This window comes from Canis aureus, chromosome 29 (assembly GCF_053574225.1).
Source record: "Canis aureus isolate CA01 chromosome 29, VMU_Caureus_v.1.0, whole genome shotgun sequence".
NCBI lineage: Eukaryota > Metazoa > Chordata > Mammalia > Carnivora > Canidae > Canis > Canis aureus.
This window is the reverse complement of record NC_135639.1, coordinates 159,119-172,864: the sequence shown is the minus strand read 5'-3', so window position 1 is coordinate 172,864 and position 13,746 is coordinate 159,119. Positions and strand designations below refer to the sequence as shown.

General features: G+C 65.0%; 1 protein-coding gene across 1 annotated transcript; it reads left to right on the top strand.

Moving 5' to 3' along the window:
• Positions 1–15: 15 nt before the first annotated feature.
• Positions 16–11,806, top strand: SCART1 (scavenger receptor family member expressed on T cells 1). Its single transcript, XM_077877067.1, is given in 15 exon segments — positions 16–259; positions 1,895–2,212; positions 2,937–3,233; positions 3,812–4,120; positions 4,444–4,749; positions 4,830–5,152; positions 5,410–5,532; positions 5,534–5,783; positions 9,190–9,327; positions 9,330–9,485; positions 9,656–9,724; positions 9,800–10,114; positions 10,296–10,343; positions 10,766–10,903; positions 11,306–11,806. Coding segments are annotated over 15 exon segments (3,174 nt in total). The 5' UTR covers positions 16–192; the 3' UTR covers positions 11,623–11,806.
• Positions 11,807–13,746: the final 1,940 nt, after the last annotated feature.

Below are 13,746 nucleotides of genomic sequence, written 5' to 3'. Positions count from 1 at the left end.
CCAAGGCCATTGGTTGCTCTGCTTAGAGATAGACAGACCCTTGGTACATTCTGGAAAGGCCCTCACTGTCCCCATTGGCCCCTGGAGGCCATTGGTGGCTCCTACTTCTGTATATCTGATTTTGGACTGTACTGTCTGCCATTGCATCAGTTGGGCGGCAGGAGCTGGCTGGGCCCTGGGGATCACAGGGCCATGAAGGCAGTTCTCTGGCCCTTGGGACTGGGGACCCTTCTCCTCATTCTCGAGGCAGTCCCCATTGGTAAGTACTTCCTTCCTTCATCCACGGGAGCTTCTGAAGGCAGCAGGTGTGTAGAGCCTGGGATCCTGGGGTGTCTCTCTGGCTCTTGCTCAGCCCAGAGGTGGATGGGTCATCCTGGGACGGGAGAGCTGTGGCGTCCTAAGCGTGTACCTCTGGAGACGCTTACTCTAATGACTGAGCAGCTCTAACTCCAGGGTGAACCTGGGGTGCAGGTCTGGGTCAGAGAGTGGATGGAATGAGGGGACATGGCTAGTGTCTGGTCCCAGTGACCCCCATGGACGGGAGATGCTGATGCGTCTGCTGAGCGGCTGCTCCATCTCCTGTCCCTGGGGCTGGGCTGGCGGGGAGCAGGAAAGCCGGCTGTACCTGGCAGTGAGGGTGACCTTCAGCTCAGGCTGGGGCAAGGAAGAGAGTCACAGTTCCGGGGAGCTACAATAGCAAGGTGGGGGGCACAGGGGCGTGGGGTGCTGCTGGGTCCAGAATCGTGGGCAGGAAGCTGTTCTCCCAGAGGGAACAGCACGGAAAGGCTGGTAGTGAAAGAGCAGCCCCTGGGGGGGACGGCACACAGTGGCACGCGGCCTTGGACTGGGTGTGGCAGAGTGAGAGCCCGGGTGTGCATGTGTGCATGTGTTGGGCAGGGTCACAGGAGAGGGTAGCAGTGTCCCTGGAAACTGCTGGTGATACAGGGCCCAGCCCAGGTGACCCCAGAGCTGGAGAGCAGGGGCGCCCCGGGCAGTGGTGGCGAGCTGTGGGCAGTGCGCAAGCTGGAGGGCATCCCGTTTCGTCTTAAAGATGCAGACAACCATGCACGTCTATGTCCAGAGAAGCGCGGCGGGAAGGCGATGAGGAGGCTCTGGGGAGGGTGCCGGGGATCAGTGGAGACCTTCAGGTGTCAGCGAGAGGGGCGGGTCGAGGGCCATGCCTTCCTCTGGCCCTGTGTGGGGAGTCTGCCCCTGTCTCCTCCCTCTGTGGGTCCAGGATGGGCCCTGGAGGTGGCGTGGGGTGGCCCAGGCCGGGATGTAGACTCCTCCGTGGCTGCTGTTGTGTTTCTCCAGCACCAGCCCCAGAGGGGGGTTGTGAGGATGGAGGTGGGAGGGGCGGTGCAGGACAGACCAGGGGGCAGAGGCCTAGGAGGGGTTCAGGGACACCTCGGTGGTCCTGTGGACTGGGCCCGCTGGCTGGGGTCTAGGGAGCTGCTGAGACCCTGAGACCCGAGGAGGCCGGCTTGGAGAGTGGAAGTGGAAGGGAAGGTGCAGCCCAGGTGGGTGGGTAGGGGTGAGCAGGGCGCGGAGAGAGGGGAGGTGTGAGTCGGGGCCGCAGGGCCTCTTCAGGAAGCGGGGAGATGGTGATCGGGCGGTGGAGCAGGGTGGTGGGAAGGGCCAGCCCAGTTCCAGCCAGCGGGGGACCAGGGGACTTCCTCACCTGGGGGGGTGACCCACATCAAGGGGCCCCAGAGGGTTGGCGGAGCAGGGGCTGTGGGGGACGGGGCTGTGCACGGGGGCGAGGGGCTGCAGGGCGGGGCTCTGTGTGACCCCACCCTTCACCTTTCTGGACTGCAAGCCCTGGGACAGGCCGGGCCTGCCTCTACCCCGGTGCGCGCCTCTGAGGCCGGCCTGTCCTTCCGTCCTGCTGCAGGTGGGCCGCCGCACCTGCGGCTGGGGTACAGACACAGCCCCTGCGATGGAGTGGTGCTGGTCGGACGCGACGGGGAGTGGGGACATGTGTGCAACCAGGAGTGGACATTGGCGGAGGCATCCGTGGTGTGCAGGCAGCTGGGCTGCGGGCCCGCCGTGGGCGCCCCCAAGTACGTCCCGCTGCTTGGGGAGACGCTGCGGCCCCGGCTGCACAACGTGTCCTGCAGGGGTGACGAGCCCTCCTTCTGGGACTGCAGCCTTGGGGCCTGGACGCAGACCGCCTGCCCTCACGAGTGGGTGGTGGTGGCCCTGTGCGCGAGTAAGTGGGCGCAGGAGGGCTCGTGCAGGGAGCAGGCCCACTGGGGGGGACCGTGGGGACCAGACCCCTTCCGCCCTTCGGTTAGGGCTCCTGTCCTTCCCAGCCACCAAATGCTGCTCGCGAAGCGCTCTTCATGCAGAGGGTGCGGCTGGGACGGAACCCGACAGAAATGCCGCCGCCTGAGCCTGTTCTCTCCCAGGGGGACGCAGAGTGAACAGACTCGGGAAACGGCAATTGCGGAACGTGGGGGGCAGGAACCAGACGGGCGGGGCGGGTGCCCCCCTGTGCCCCAGAGCCGGCCGGGCGCCCTCCGCCTTCGGTGTCTCGGCCCGGCAGATGCTCTCCCTGGGAGGTCCCCTGCAGGGTCTCCCACTGCCTCCGGGCCTGTGCCCCAGCAGCCTGTGCCTGAAGCCGGCCCACTCCGGGGTTCAGGGGCCCCGTTGGCGGAACACGCAGGCTCCTGGGTCACCACACGGTCTCCAAGTCAGGCACAGGCCCCGGTGAGCGGGGACGCTCTGGGTGGGGGGCCCTGGGAGCGGAGGGACCCCTGTGACTGCTCAGGAAGGACCCCTGTCAGCGCTGCGCTGACCCCTGGAAGGAGCAGGGCTGGTCTCAGGCTCGGCCCCGGGGCAGGGACCGTCGTGGCCCCGGGCAGGCTGGTCCTGGAGGCAGGCCACAGCGCCGGCAGCGTCCCCACCTCGGTCCCATGGCCTGTGCTCCCCAGACGGCACTTTTCGGGAGATCCGGCTGGTCAAGGGTCGCAGCCCCTGCGCCGGGCTCCCCGAGATCAGGAACGTGAACGGCGTGGACCGCCTGTGCGGCCTGCACGAGGAGGAGGCCACGGTGTTCTGCGGGGAGCTGGGCTGCGGGCGGGCGCTGCAGGCCCCCCGACGGGCCGCGGCTGGCAGCAGCCGGTACATGACGTGCCAGGGCACCGAGCCCACCATTCGAAACTGCAGACTCAACAACAATCTCCGCGGCGGCTGCGACTTCCAGCAGGACGCGGAGGTGGTGTGTTCAGGTGAGGCCGTCCCCCCGGGCACCTGGGAGAGGGGAGAGGCCGGAAAGTCGTGAAGCCCGGGCAGAGGTCGAGGCGGGAACACAGGGGCCCGGGCGGTGCCTCACCCAGTGGGCGCCTGCGTGTGCCGGCCCTGGCTCAGGGGCCCCGGGCCGGGGCTGTTGCCCGTGCAGCGCGCGTCAGGGACTGTTGCCGGCCTCCTCGCAGTCCCGTCTCAGATGGCCAAGGGAGGTGGCCCTTCTGGGTCCTGCCCGAGCCCCGGGAAGCAGGAAGGCCGCCCTCCTGGGTGCCTGGGCCTGGCCTGCAGGGGCACACGGGGCCTGGAGGCCACCGCCTGGGCGGGCAGAGGCTATGACACCTCCAGGTGGGTGCCTGGAGGAGGTGACTCTGCCCTCTGCCCTCGGGAAGTGACGGGGACCCCTGCTCCGTTCTGGGTGCGGGGTGCACGGGCCCCCGCTGTACCCCCTCCCAGGCCTTGTGGCCCGCTGCCCTCACAGGGGGTCTGCCCCATGGTCCGTGGTCCGGGACGTGTCTGCAGTGTCCCCTGCAAACACTCATCCTGCGGCTGTGTGTCCTCCCAGGACATGTGGAAGCCCGCTTGGAGGGTGGCGAGCACCCCTGTGCTGGGCGTCTGGAGGTGAGGCGGGGCCTGACCTGGGGCACCGTCTGTGACGCTGACCTGGACCAGGCCACGGCCCATGTAGTGTGCCGGGAGCTGCGGTGCGGCTCGGCCGTGTGGGCTCCCGGCGGCGCGCACTTCGGCCTGGGCTCCGGGCCCGTGTGGACCGAGGCCTTCCGTTGTGCGGGCAACGAGTCTCTGCTGTTCCACTGCCCTCGGGGGCCTGGGCACCGGTGCGGGCACCGCCGTGATGCTGGGCTCAGGTGCTCAGGTGAGGCGGGCCGGGAGGGCCCTGACGCTCAGCCCTGCCCCTCCCCTGCCAGCCACGTGCTCACTCCCCCTGCGGGCTCTAAGCTGGTTTCCTAAGGGAGCCTCCTGCCCAGACGGGGGTGTTCCTGCGGGTGGAGGGAAGGGGAGGGGAGGATGGTGCCCCCAGGCTGCCCCCCGACGGCAGGCACAGGTGCACAGAGGTGGGACCAGGCGCCGAGGCTGCGGGCAGGGAGCTGGTGAGGGAAAGGCACAGCTCTGGGGCCACCACCAAGACCCGGGGCCTGGAGGGGCAGCGGGGATGCTGACACCCCCTGCGCTCCTCAGAGTTCCGGCTGGTGAACGGCAGTGGCGGCTGTGAGGGGCGCGTGGAGCTGCAGGTGCAGGGGGCCTGGGCGCCCATCTGCGCCGCCCACTGGGATTTAGCGGATGCCACTGTCCTGTGCCACCAGCTCAACTGCGGCAGCGCAGAGGCCACGCCCCCGGGAGGCCACTTTGGGGCCGGGGACGTGGGCATCTGGCCTGACGCCTTCCACTGCGCCGGCACAGAGCCTTACCTGTGGCACTGCCCCGTGAGCACCCTGGGCAACCGGGCCTGCGCCCCGGGGAGCACGGCGGCTGCAGTGTGCTCAGGTGAGTGGGCGCGGGCGCCCTGGGGCTTCCGCGGGAGGCCGGTGCCCCCCCGCGACCCCGAGCGGCCTCCATGCCCCCAGGTCTCCCGCACGCTCTGCGCCTCAGGGGCGGACACAGCCGCTGTGACGGCCGCGCGGAGGTCTCCCTGGACGGCGCGTGGGGCCGCGTCCTGGACGCCGCGTGGGACCTGCGCGCCGCCGCCGTGGTGTGTGCGCAGCTGGGCTGTGGCCGGGCCCACCGGGCCTACGACGCGCCCCCCCCGAGCCGTGCGCTCCCCGTGGGGCTGAGCCGTGCGCGCTGTCGGGGCACCGAGACCCGCCTGACCCAGTGCAACGTGTCCAGGTCCGCGCTGGTGCCCGCGGGCACCTCCCGGGACGCGGGCGTGGTGTGCTCGGGTGAGTGGGTCCCGGCCCCGGCCCCCCGCCCGCCCGACCCAGGCCGCCCCCAACCCAGGGCACACCCCCCGACCCAGGGCGCCCCCGACTCCGACCCAGGGCGCCCCCGCCCCCGCCCCAGGGCGCCCCCGCCCCCGCCCCAGGGCGCCCCTGACCCTGACCCAGGGCGCCCCCGACCCCGACCCAGGGCGCACCCCCTGACCCAGGGCGCCCCCGACCCCGACCCAAGGCGCACTCCCCGACCCAGGGTGCCCCCCTGACCCAGGGCGCCCCCGACCCCAACCCAGGGCGCCCCCGACCCCCCTCCCGCCCTGAATCGCTTCTCCGCAGGGAGCCGGCGCGTGCGGCTGGCGGGGGGGCCCCACCGCTGCGCGGGGCGTGTGGAGGTGCTGCTCGGGGGCGCGTGGGGCACCGTGTGTGACGACGGCTGGGACCTGCGGGACGCCCAGGTGGTCTGCGGGCAGCTGGGCTGCGGCCACGCCCTCCGCGCCCTGGGGGCCGCGCCCTTCGGGGCCGGCTCGGGCCGCATCTGGATGGGCGAGCTGCGCTGCGGCGGCCGCGAGTCCGCGCTGTGGCGGTGCCCGTCCGGGGGTGCGCAGGGCTGCGGGCACAAGGAGGACGCCGGCGTCGTCTGCTCAGGTCCGTCCCGTCGAGCGTGCCCGGGGCCGCGGTGGGGGGGGTTCGCGCTGTCCCTCCCCGGAGCTCCGCCTCGCCTGCAGGCCTGGGGGCTCCTGCTGCAGCGATGCTGCGGGCCCAGCACCTTTACACGGCCTGGGGGGGGGTCCCGCGGGCTCCGGGTCCCCGGTGTGCTCGGAGGTGCGGGGGCCGGCCAGCCCTGCTTGGGGTCTCTTACCTGGGGGGGACACCTTGAGGGGGGCAGGTCTGCTCAGAGGTGCTGGGGGCCTGGGTCAGCTCTTCCTAGGCTCTCTCACTTGCAGGGGGTGGGGGCCGGGGGCGGGCTGGATCAGCTCTGCCTGGGGTCTGTCACCCCTGCTCACAGGCTCACCTCACAGTGAGTGGGAGGGTCTCTGTCTCAAACTCTTGGGACCCCTATTTCAGTGTGGCTGGGCTTTCTCCAGGGCTTTGCAGGTGGTGTTTGAACGTCTTTGTGTCTTAGCTCATGCTGTGGAAGGCTCTCTGCATTGCCCGCGCGGGGGTGTGGCCTTCTTGGGTGACAGTGGTGCCTTACTGGGGGTGTGAGCCCCAGGGGTCTGCTGGGGCTGCTCCCCACGGCCGAGCCGAGCATTCACTGTGGCTTCTTTCATCCCTTCCAGTCCTGGTTTGCTTTAGGAAAGTTTTCCTCTGCTTTGTCTCAGAGGATGGCTCTGTTGCAATCGCGTGTGTTCCAACGTGACCCGTGGCCTCATTATTTTAGCTCTTCCCTGTCTCTTTTATTTATTGTTTTCGCGGGAGGGGCTCCGGAGACCGTAGGTGTGCGCGTCACTGCTTTGCCGGGTGCAGCACCGCTCTTGCTGGACGTCCTTCTCAGCTTGGCCGGCTCGCCTTACGGGCTCCCGCGGCAGTGCTCCCTTGCTGACTGAGGGGCCTCGGCTGCGGGGGGCGGGGGGCCCTGTTGCTGCGGCCACTCCGCATGGCAGCAGCGCTCCGGAGTCGAGAGCAGAGGCCAGCGAGGTGCGGGGGCCCCCCAGGCCCAGAACGGCTGTGGTCATTCTTACACTGTTTGCTCAGTTGGCTGACGTCCCAGGGCCAACCCGGATTCCAGGGGTGTGGGTGCAGGCAGGAGATCTTGGTGGCCTCTCTGGTCACCTATCATGGATGCACTTCCTTCGAGTGTCTTTTATTTTATTTTTTTATATTTTTATTTTTTATTTTTAAAAATTCATGATAGAGAGAGAGAGAGAGAGACAGGAGGAGGGAGAAACAGGCTCCATGCAGGGAGCCTGACGTGGGACTCGATCACGGGACCCTGGGATCACGCCCTGGGCCAAAGGCAGGCGCTAAACCGCTGAGCCACCCAGGGATCCCCTTTTGAGTGTCTTTTATTTTTTTATTTTTATATTTTTTAAGATTTTATTTATTTATTCATAGATACAGAGAGAAAGAGGCAGAGACACAGGCAGAGGGAGAAGCAGGCTCCATGCAGGGAGCCCGACATGGGACTCGATCCCGGGTCCCCAGGATCACATCCCTGGCTGTGGGCGGCACCAAACCGCTGCGCCACCGGGGCTGCCCTCGAGTGTCTTTTAAAAGCCTATTTAAATTTTAATTTGTTATGACCCTGTCATATGCAATTCGTATCCTACTTTCTCCACTTATCCTGTAGACGTATTTTTGACGTATCATGGACTTGCATAATTTTGAAGAGTTTCCTGTGCTTTATTATGGGTGATATCGTAGTCTCCTTAATACGTCTCCCTGTGGTCGGAGTTGCCCCACTTGAGGGTAACGTGATGATGTTCGGGCCATGACCAGCCAGGGCTGATGTTGTCTCTGAATATGGAATGCTGCGCTCATTCCTGTTTTTTTTTTTAATTTTTAAATTTTTTATAGTCACCGCTAAGTTGATCATCTAGTACACAAGGATTGTTCTATATTTGGTTTTTCAATTAATTAGCATATAGGTAGAGTTCAGTGATTCATCAGTTGCCTATGACACCCGGCGCTCATGCCATCCCGCGCCCTCCTTCCTGCCTGCCCCCCAGGGACCCCCACCCTGACCTCAGCGACCCTCAGTTTGTTTCCTGTGATTAACGGTCTTGCCACAGTTGGGCTATTGTGGGCCTGGCTGCTGTGAACACTGGGGTGCAGGGGTCCCTTCAGGTCACTACACCTGAACTGTGGTTGGAGTTTCTTCTGTTTCTGTCCTTTGCAGTGAAAGTGGTGTTAACGTCCTCTATTTTATTATTATTTTATGTTATTTCATTATTATTGATGATCTTCTTCTTTCTTCTTTCTTCTTCTTCTTCTTCTTCTTCTTCTTCTTCTTCTTCTTCTTCTTTTTCTTCTATGTGCTTCTTTAATTTTGTTTTTGATAGGTTGATGTAATTGGCTGCTCCCATGTTAGGGGCATAAATATTTACAATTTTTAGACCTTCTTGTTGGATAGACCTTTTTATTATGAAATAGTGCCGTTCTTCATCTCTTATCACAGTCTTTGGTTTATAATCTAATTTGTCTGATACGAGGGTTGCTACCCCCACTTTCTTTTGAGGACCATTAGCACGACACATGGTTTTCCACTCCCTCACTTTGGACCTGGAGGTGTCTTTAGTCTAAAATGAGTCTCTTGGGAGGCCTGGATGGCTCAGAGGTTTAGCGCCAAGTGATCCTGGAGTCCTGGGATCGAGTCCCACATCAGGCTCCCTGCATGGAACCTGCTTCTCTCTCTGCCTCTCTCTCTCTCTCTGACTCATAAATAAATAAAATCTTTAAAAAAAAAACATAAAATGAGTCTCTTGCTGACTGCATATCAATGAGTCTTTTTAAAAATCCAGTCTGACACCCCCGTGTCTTTTGATTGGGGCATTAGGCCTGTCGACGTTCAGAGTAACTATTGAAAGTTATGAATTTAGTGTCACTGTATTATTACCTGTAAAGTCTCTGTTCCTTCCTGGTCTGTCGTACTCTTGGGCTCTCTCTTAATTTAAAGGATCTCTTTTTAATATTCCTTGCAGGGCTGGTTTAGTGATCACAAATTCTTTTAGTTTCTGTCTGTCCTGGAAGCCCTTTATCTCTCCTTGTATTTTGGATGACTGCTTTGCTGGATAAAGAATTCTTGGTTGCGTAGTTTTTTCATTTAGCACTTGGATTATTTCTGTGTTTTAAATGGTTTCCAAGGATGGATTTCTGGACAATTACTGACACCTGCTAAGATGTTTCAGCTGGGGATTAACCCTGGTCACCTGAGGTTAAGCGCCCCCTGCATCTCTGGGGTGGGACATTGTCATGGGGATGCACGACTGATTTAAGGTTCATGCAGGGGCTCCCGGGTCGGATGCCCCTGAGTGGCATTGATCTTGGTGCTGGGACACTCTGACTTTGGCCTTCAGAGATGTCCCCTGGCCTGAGTGCTCTTGTCTTCCAGAGTCAGTGGCTCTGAGGCTGCGAGGTGGCACCCAGCGCTGTGCTGGGTGGCTGGACGTGTTCTACAACGGCACGTGGGGCGCCGTGTGCAGTAACGCCCTGCAGGACATCTCCATGTCCATCATCTGCAAGCAGCTGGGCTGTGGGGAGCAGGGCTGGCTGGAGAACAGGCCGGTCCCCACTGGCTCGGGCCCCTCCTGGGTGGACAACATCGAGTGCCGCAGGCTGAGAAACTCTACGCTGTGGCAGTGCCCCTCGGCACCATGGCACCCGCAGTCCTGTGCCCCTGGAGAGGAGGCCTGGATCACCTGTGCAGGTGGGACCCTGCAGGTCCAGGAACAAGCCACCTGCAGGGACTACCCTCGCTCCATGACTCAGGGCCCCGGGAGGGTCCCTTGGGCTCTATAAACTTCATTCGGAAGCCTCCCAGGGCATTTACATGGGATGGTGACTGTGTAATCCTACAGGAGTGTCAGAGAAGATGACGCAGGATTCCGGGGAGCCCCTCAACTGCTCGTCCACCCACAGCTGCCCAGGTACCCCTCTGCCCACCCCCCCGTCCGCTCCTCACCTTGGTCCCACCCTGCGGTGACCACAGCCCCCTTTCCCAGGGGAGGCCGTGCTGCGTGTGCGTGGGGGCGAGGACGGCTGCTCAGGCCGCGTGGAGCTCTGGCACGCTGGCTCCTGGGGCACCGTGTGTGACGATTCCTGGGACCTGGCAGACGCGGAGGTCGTGTGCCGCCAGCTGGGCTGCGGGCCGGCCATGGATGCGCCCATGGGGGCTGCCTTTGGGCCGGGCTCGGGGCCTGTGTGGCTGGACGAGGTGGGGTGCCGGGGCAGCGAGACATCCCTGTGGAGCTGCCCTGCGGAGCCCTGGGGACTCGGAGACTGCGGCCACAAGGAGGACGCGGGCGTGCGCTGCTCCCGTGAGTGGGTGGCGGCGGGACAGGTGGTGGCAGGTTGGCTGGGGGCTGGGGTGGCCGCCGGGAGGGGTGCCCACTGGGGGCTGCCCCGGTGGTTGTCCTGTGTGCATTGGGCTTGGGCTGCGAGGTCCGGCTGGGGCCTGCGCTGCTCCCCTCGCCTCAGGCCACTCCCCTTCTCTTGCAGGTGACAGGGGACCCCCGGCCCTGCCGCCCGCTCTGGCGCACACACCAGGTAGGCTGCTCTCGCTAGGGCTTGGCTCACGCCCTCCTGTGTGGCCCCGCCTGGGGCCCTGCGTCGGCTCACAGGGGCGCCAGGGAGTCTCCCGTGGGCGCCGAGGCCCCCGTCAGCCCCTCGGGATGCCCGGGCCGTGGCTCAGGCCCTCCCAGCCCCTTCTCTGGGGTCACTCTTGTACCAGCTGGGGGTTCTGACCCGGGAACAGTGTGGCCTTCCTCCTGGCCCCCACCCTCCCCTGCCGCTCCCTCCTGACCTCTGCCCCGTGACCTCAGGGCCACCTCTGGGGGAGGAGCGCAAGGCCCGTCTGTCCTTTGGGGGCCTCACCCACCCTGAGCACCTCTGGTGGTCCAGGCCCAAGGTCACAATACCCCAGGCACACGGGCGCACAGGGGAGACCCCGCCTGTCACTGTCCCCACAGGAGCCCCCCTGGCCCGTCCGCCTGCCCTCAAGGCTGGGAACCTGCCCATGATGCTTTGCTTTGTCCTTGGCACCCTCCTGCTGGCCGTCTCCCTGGTCCTGGGGGTACAGTGGTACCGCGGCAGGAGAGCCCGCAGGGGTAGGTGGCAGTAGCTGGGAGGTTGACACGGGGCTCTGGGGGGAGGCGGGGGAGGCGGGGGCGTGCTCTGAGACCCAACCCATCGCGGCCCTTCCTGTCCTGGGACCCACTCAGCGAGCGGGCCCCACTGTGTGGTGACTTCTCGGTGCCGCTCTAGGGCCTATGAGTTACAGGGTGGGGGGACTCCGTCCCTGCTCAGCTGCTGAGGGGCCCCGTGGGCTCCTGATGCCTCGTGCGGTGCGTGGGCTGGAGCCGGGTGGCCCTGGTGCCCTGGTGCTGGCGTGTCGCCGTCGTGTGCGGCCGCAGCAGAGGGGCCAGGGTGCTGCAGGGCACCTGTGGGCCGGCGGGGGGGCGCGGCAGGGAGAGTGCGTCTGCTGGACGGCTGAGCTGTGGCCTTCGCAGGTTCCAGGATGTGGGGGAGTCTGCCCTCGGAAGGCGTTTATGAGGACATCGGCGCCGTCCCCATGGCGGACCAAGGCGAGGGACCCACAGTGTCCGGGACCCCGGCCCTGGAGGAGGAGTATGATGACGCTGGGGAGCTGGAGCTGGGCACCGAGGACGAGGACGAGGACGAGGAGGAGGAGGAGGAGGAGGAGGAGGAGGAGCCGGCGCCCCTGAGCCCTGCAGGTGTGCACCTCTGTGCCTGGGCGTCTGTCGCGCTGTTTCTGCTCTACTGCTCCTACGCCCGTGGCTCCGCTCTGGCCAGCGCCTACATTTAAAGACTCTGAGAGCCACCTGTCCGTGTGTCCATGCCCCTCAGTCCAGCGTCACAGGCTTGGTCGTTAGGAGGCTCGGCCATCCCTTCAAAGTTGCCCCAGAGGCTGGAATCTTCCTAAGGGTGGATGTGGAGTTAGGGAGGGTCCTGGGGTTTTCTTCGGGTTTCTTCTCCTGGTTGCTCCCAGGTTCTAGCACCTTGTCCTGCTGGCTGTGATGGGGGGTGCTGAGCAGGTGGGGGGGATGCGCTGTGACCCTGGGTCACTGTCCTGGGCAGGTGGGGGGGGGACGCGCTGTGACCCTGGGCCACTGTCCTGGGCAGGTGGGGGGACGCGCTGTGACCCTGGGCCACTGTCCTGAGCGGGGAGGCGGGGGGACGCGCTGTTACCCTGGCTCACCCTGTGCAGTGACCCACGAGGGCCCAGAAGGTGTGGGGCCCTGAGCCATGGGCTCGATGCGCGTGTCTCTAACGCAGGTGCGGCCCCTTCCGGCCGAGGCCCTGGAGCCCCGGCTGAGACAGACGACGCATCGCGCCCAAGGCGGTGAGGACAGGGAGCTGGCCGTGGGGACGTCAGTGGGACCACAGTGGGCAGCGAGCCCCCGCCCTGGTGGCTTTCACTGTCCTCATTTCAAAAGCAGATGTCATTAAAGTCCCTTTGGAGTCACTCCTTCGTGCATTAATTCAGCTCAGAGACATTCCTCAGAGCCCCGCAGCCCCGGGGCAGCTCCCGGCCTCCCTGCTCCCGGGCCGGGCTTTCCGCGCTCCGCACCCACCTGCTCCTGGACGCCCCCCCAAGCCGGTGGGGGATCACGGGGGAGCTAGCGGTGTATGGGCTCCCCCACCCCGGCCTCACCCCACCCTGACGGCACCCATCCCCAGTGCACCCCTCCCCGACCACACCTCCTCCCCGACCACAACCCTTCCCCGACCTCCCCCACCCCGACCACCCCCTCCCTGACCACCCTCTCCCCATCACCCCCACCCGACCACATCCCCTCCCGACCACACCCCCACCTTGATCACCCCCCCCTACCCCGACCACCCCCTCCCCACCACCACACTGGACATCCCAGGGACTGGGGTGTGGGGAGGGTGTAGCCCAGGGGTGGGTCCCTGGGGTCCAGAGGAGACAAGTGAGTTGCGGGAGGTGGGGTGGGGATCTGAGCATGACAGGGGACCCGGGAGACCGTGGGGAGCAGAGCGGGCCGGTGGGGGGGTGCCCAGGGCCCAGGACTCGGAGGAGGCGCGGAGCTCGTCCCTCTGGCTGCCCGTCTGCACCCGCTGTGCCCAGACTGTGCCCCACGGCCGTGCGCCCCACCTGCTGGACCCCCCGGGCTGTCTGTGGGGTGCTGGTGGGGCGTCTCTGGCACCAGGCCGGGCTGTGGTTCACGGGGTGCCCGGGCTGCTGCCCCGCGGGCCCTCCTGGCCTCTCCCTCCAGACTCTTCGCGCCTCCCGCTCTGGAAACCTGGGCGGCCCCCAGGACACTGGTCGGCGGCAAATCTCCCAGAAAGAAACCCCTATTGACCTTATTCTGTTTATAAAATAATACACATTTATTATTGCAAGTTTAAAAACTCCTGGAACCAAGAAAGAGAATGGAAACACTTGTGTGCTCAGAAGCGAGCCCCTCAGCCTCCAGGTGTATGTCCGGGAGGACGTGTCGGTCTGGACGCCAAGGCGTGAGCGCCAAGCGCGGGGCCCGGGGTGCTTGGCCTGTGTCCCGCGTGTGTCCCACGGGGCGTGCACCTGCCTGTCGGCCTGGGTCCGCACGCGGGCCTGCCGGGGTGTTGGCTCCTGGCCGGTGGCATGTGTGGCTGCTTTTCCAAGAGCCCGCGCTCTCGGAGGACTGTGCGCTGCTTGCGGTCGCTGACCACGGCCCCGGAGGATTCTAGGCCGTCCCATCACCCTGCCACCTCGAGATCCAAGCTCAGGGTGTCAGTCGCTGGAAGGTGACGAGGCTGTGGCCCCGGAGCCCGCACCAGTCGGGTCGCTGCCCTTGGAAGAGACTCCAGAGAGCGCCCTACGCCTGCCTCCTGTGAGGACCCAGGTGGGCTCCCCCCTCCCCGGATCTGCCTCCAGGACTGCGGGCTGCGGGCCCCCCATCTGTGGTGTCCCACCCCGAACACA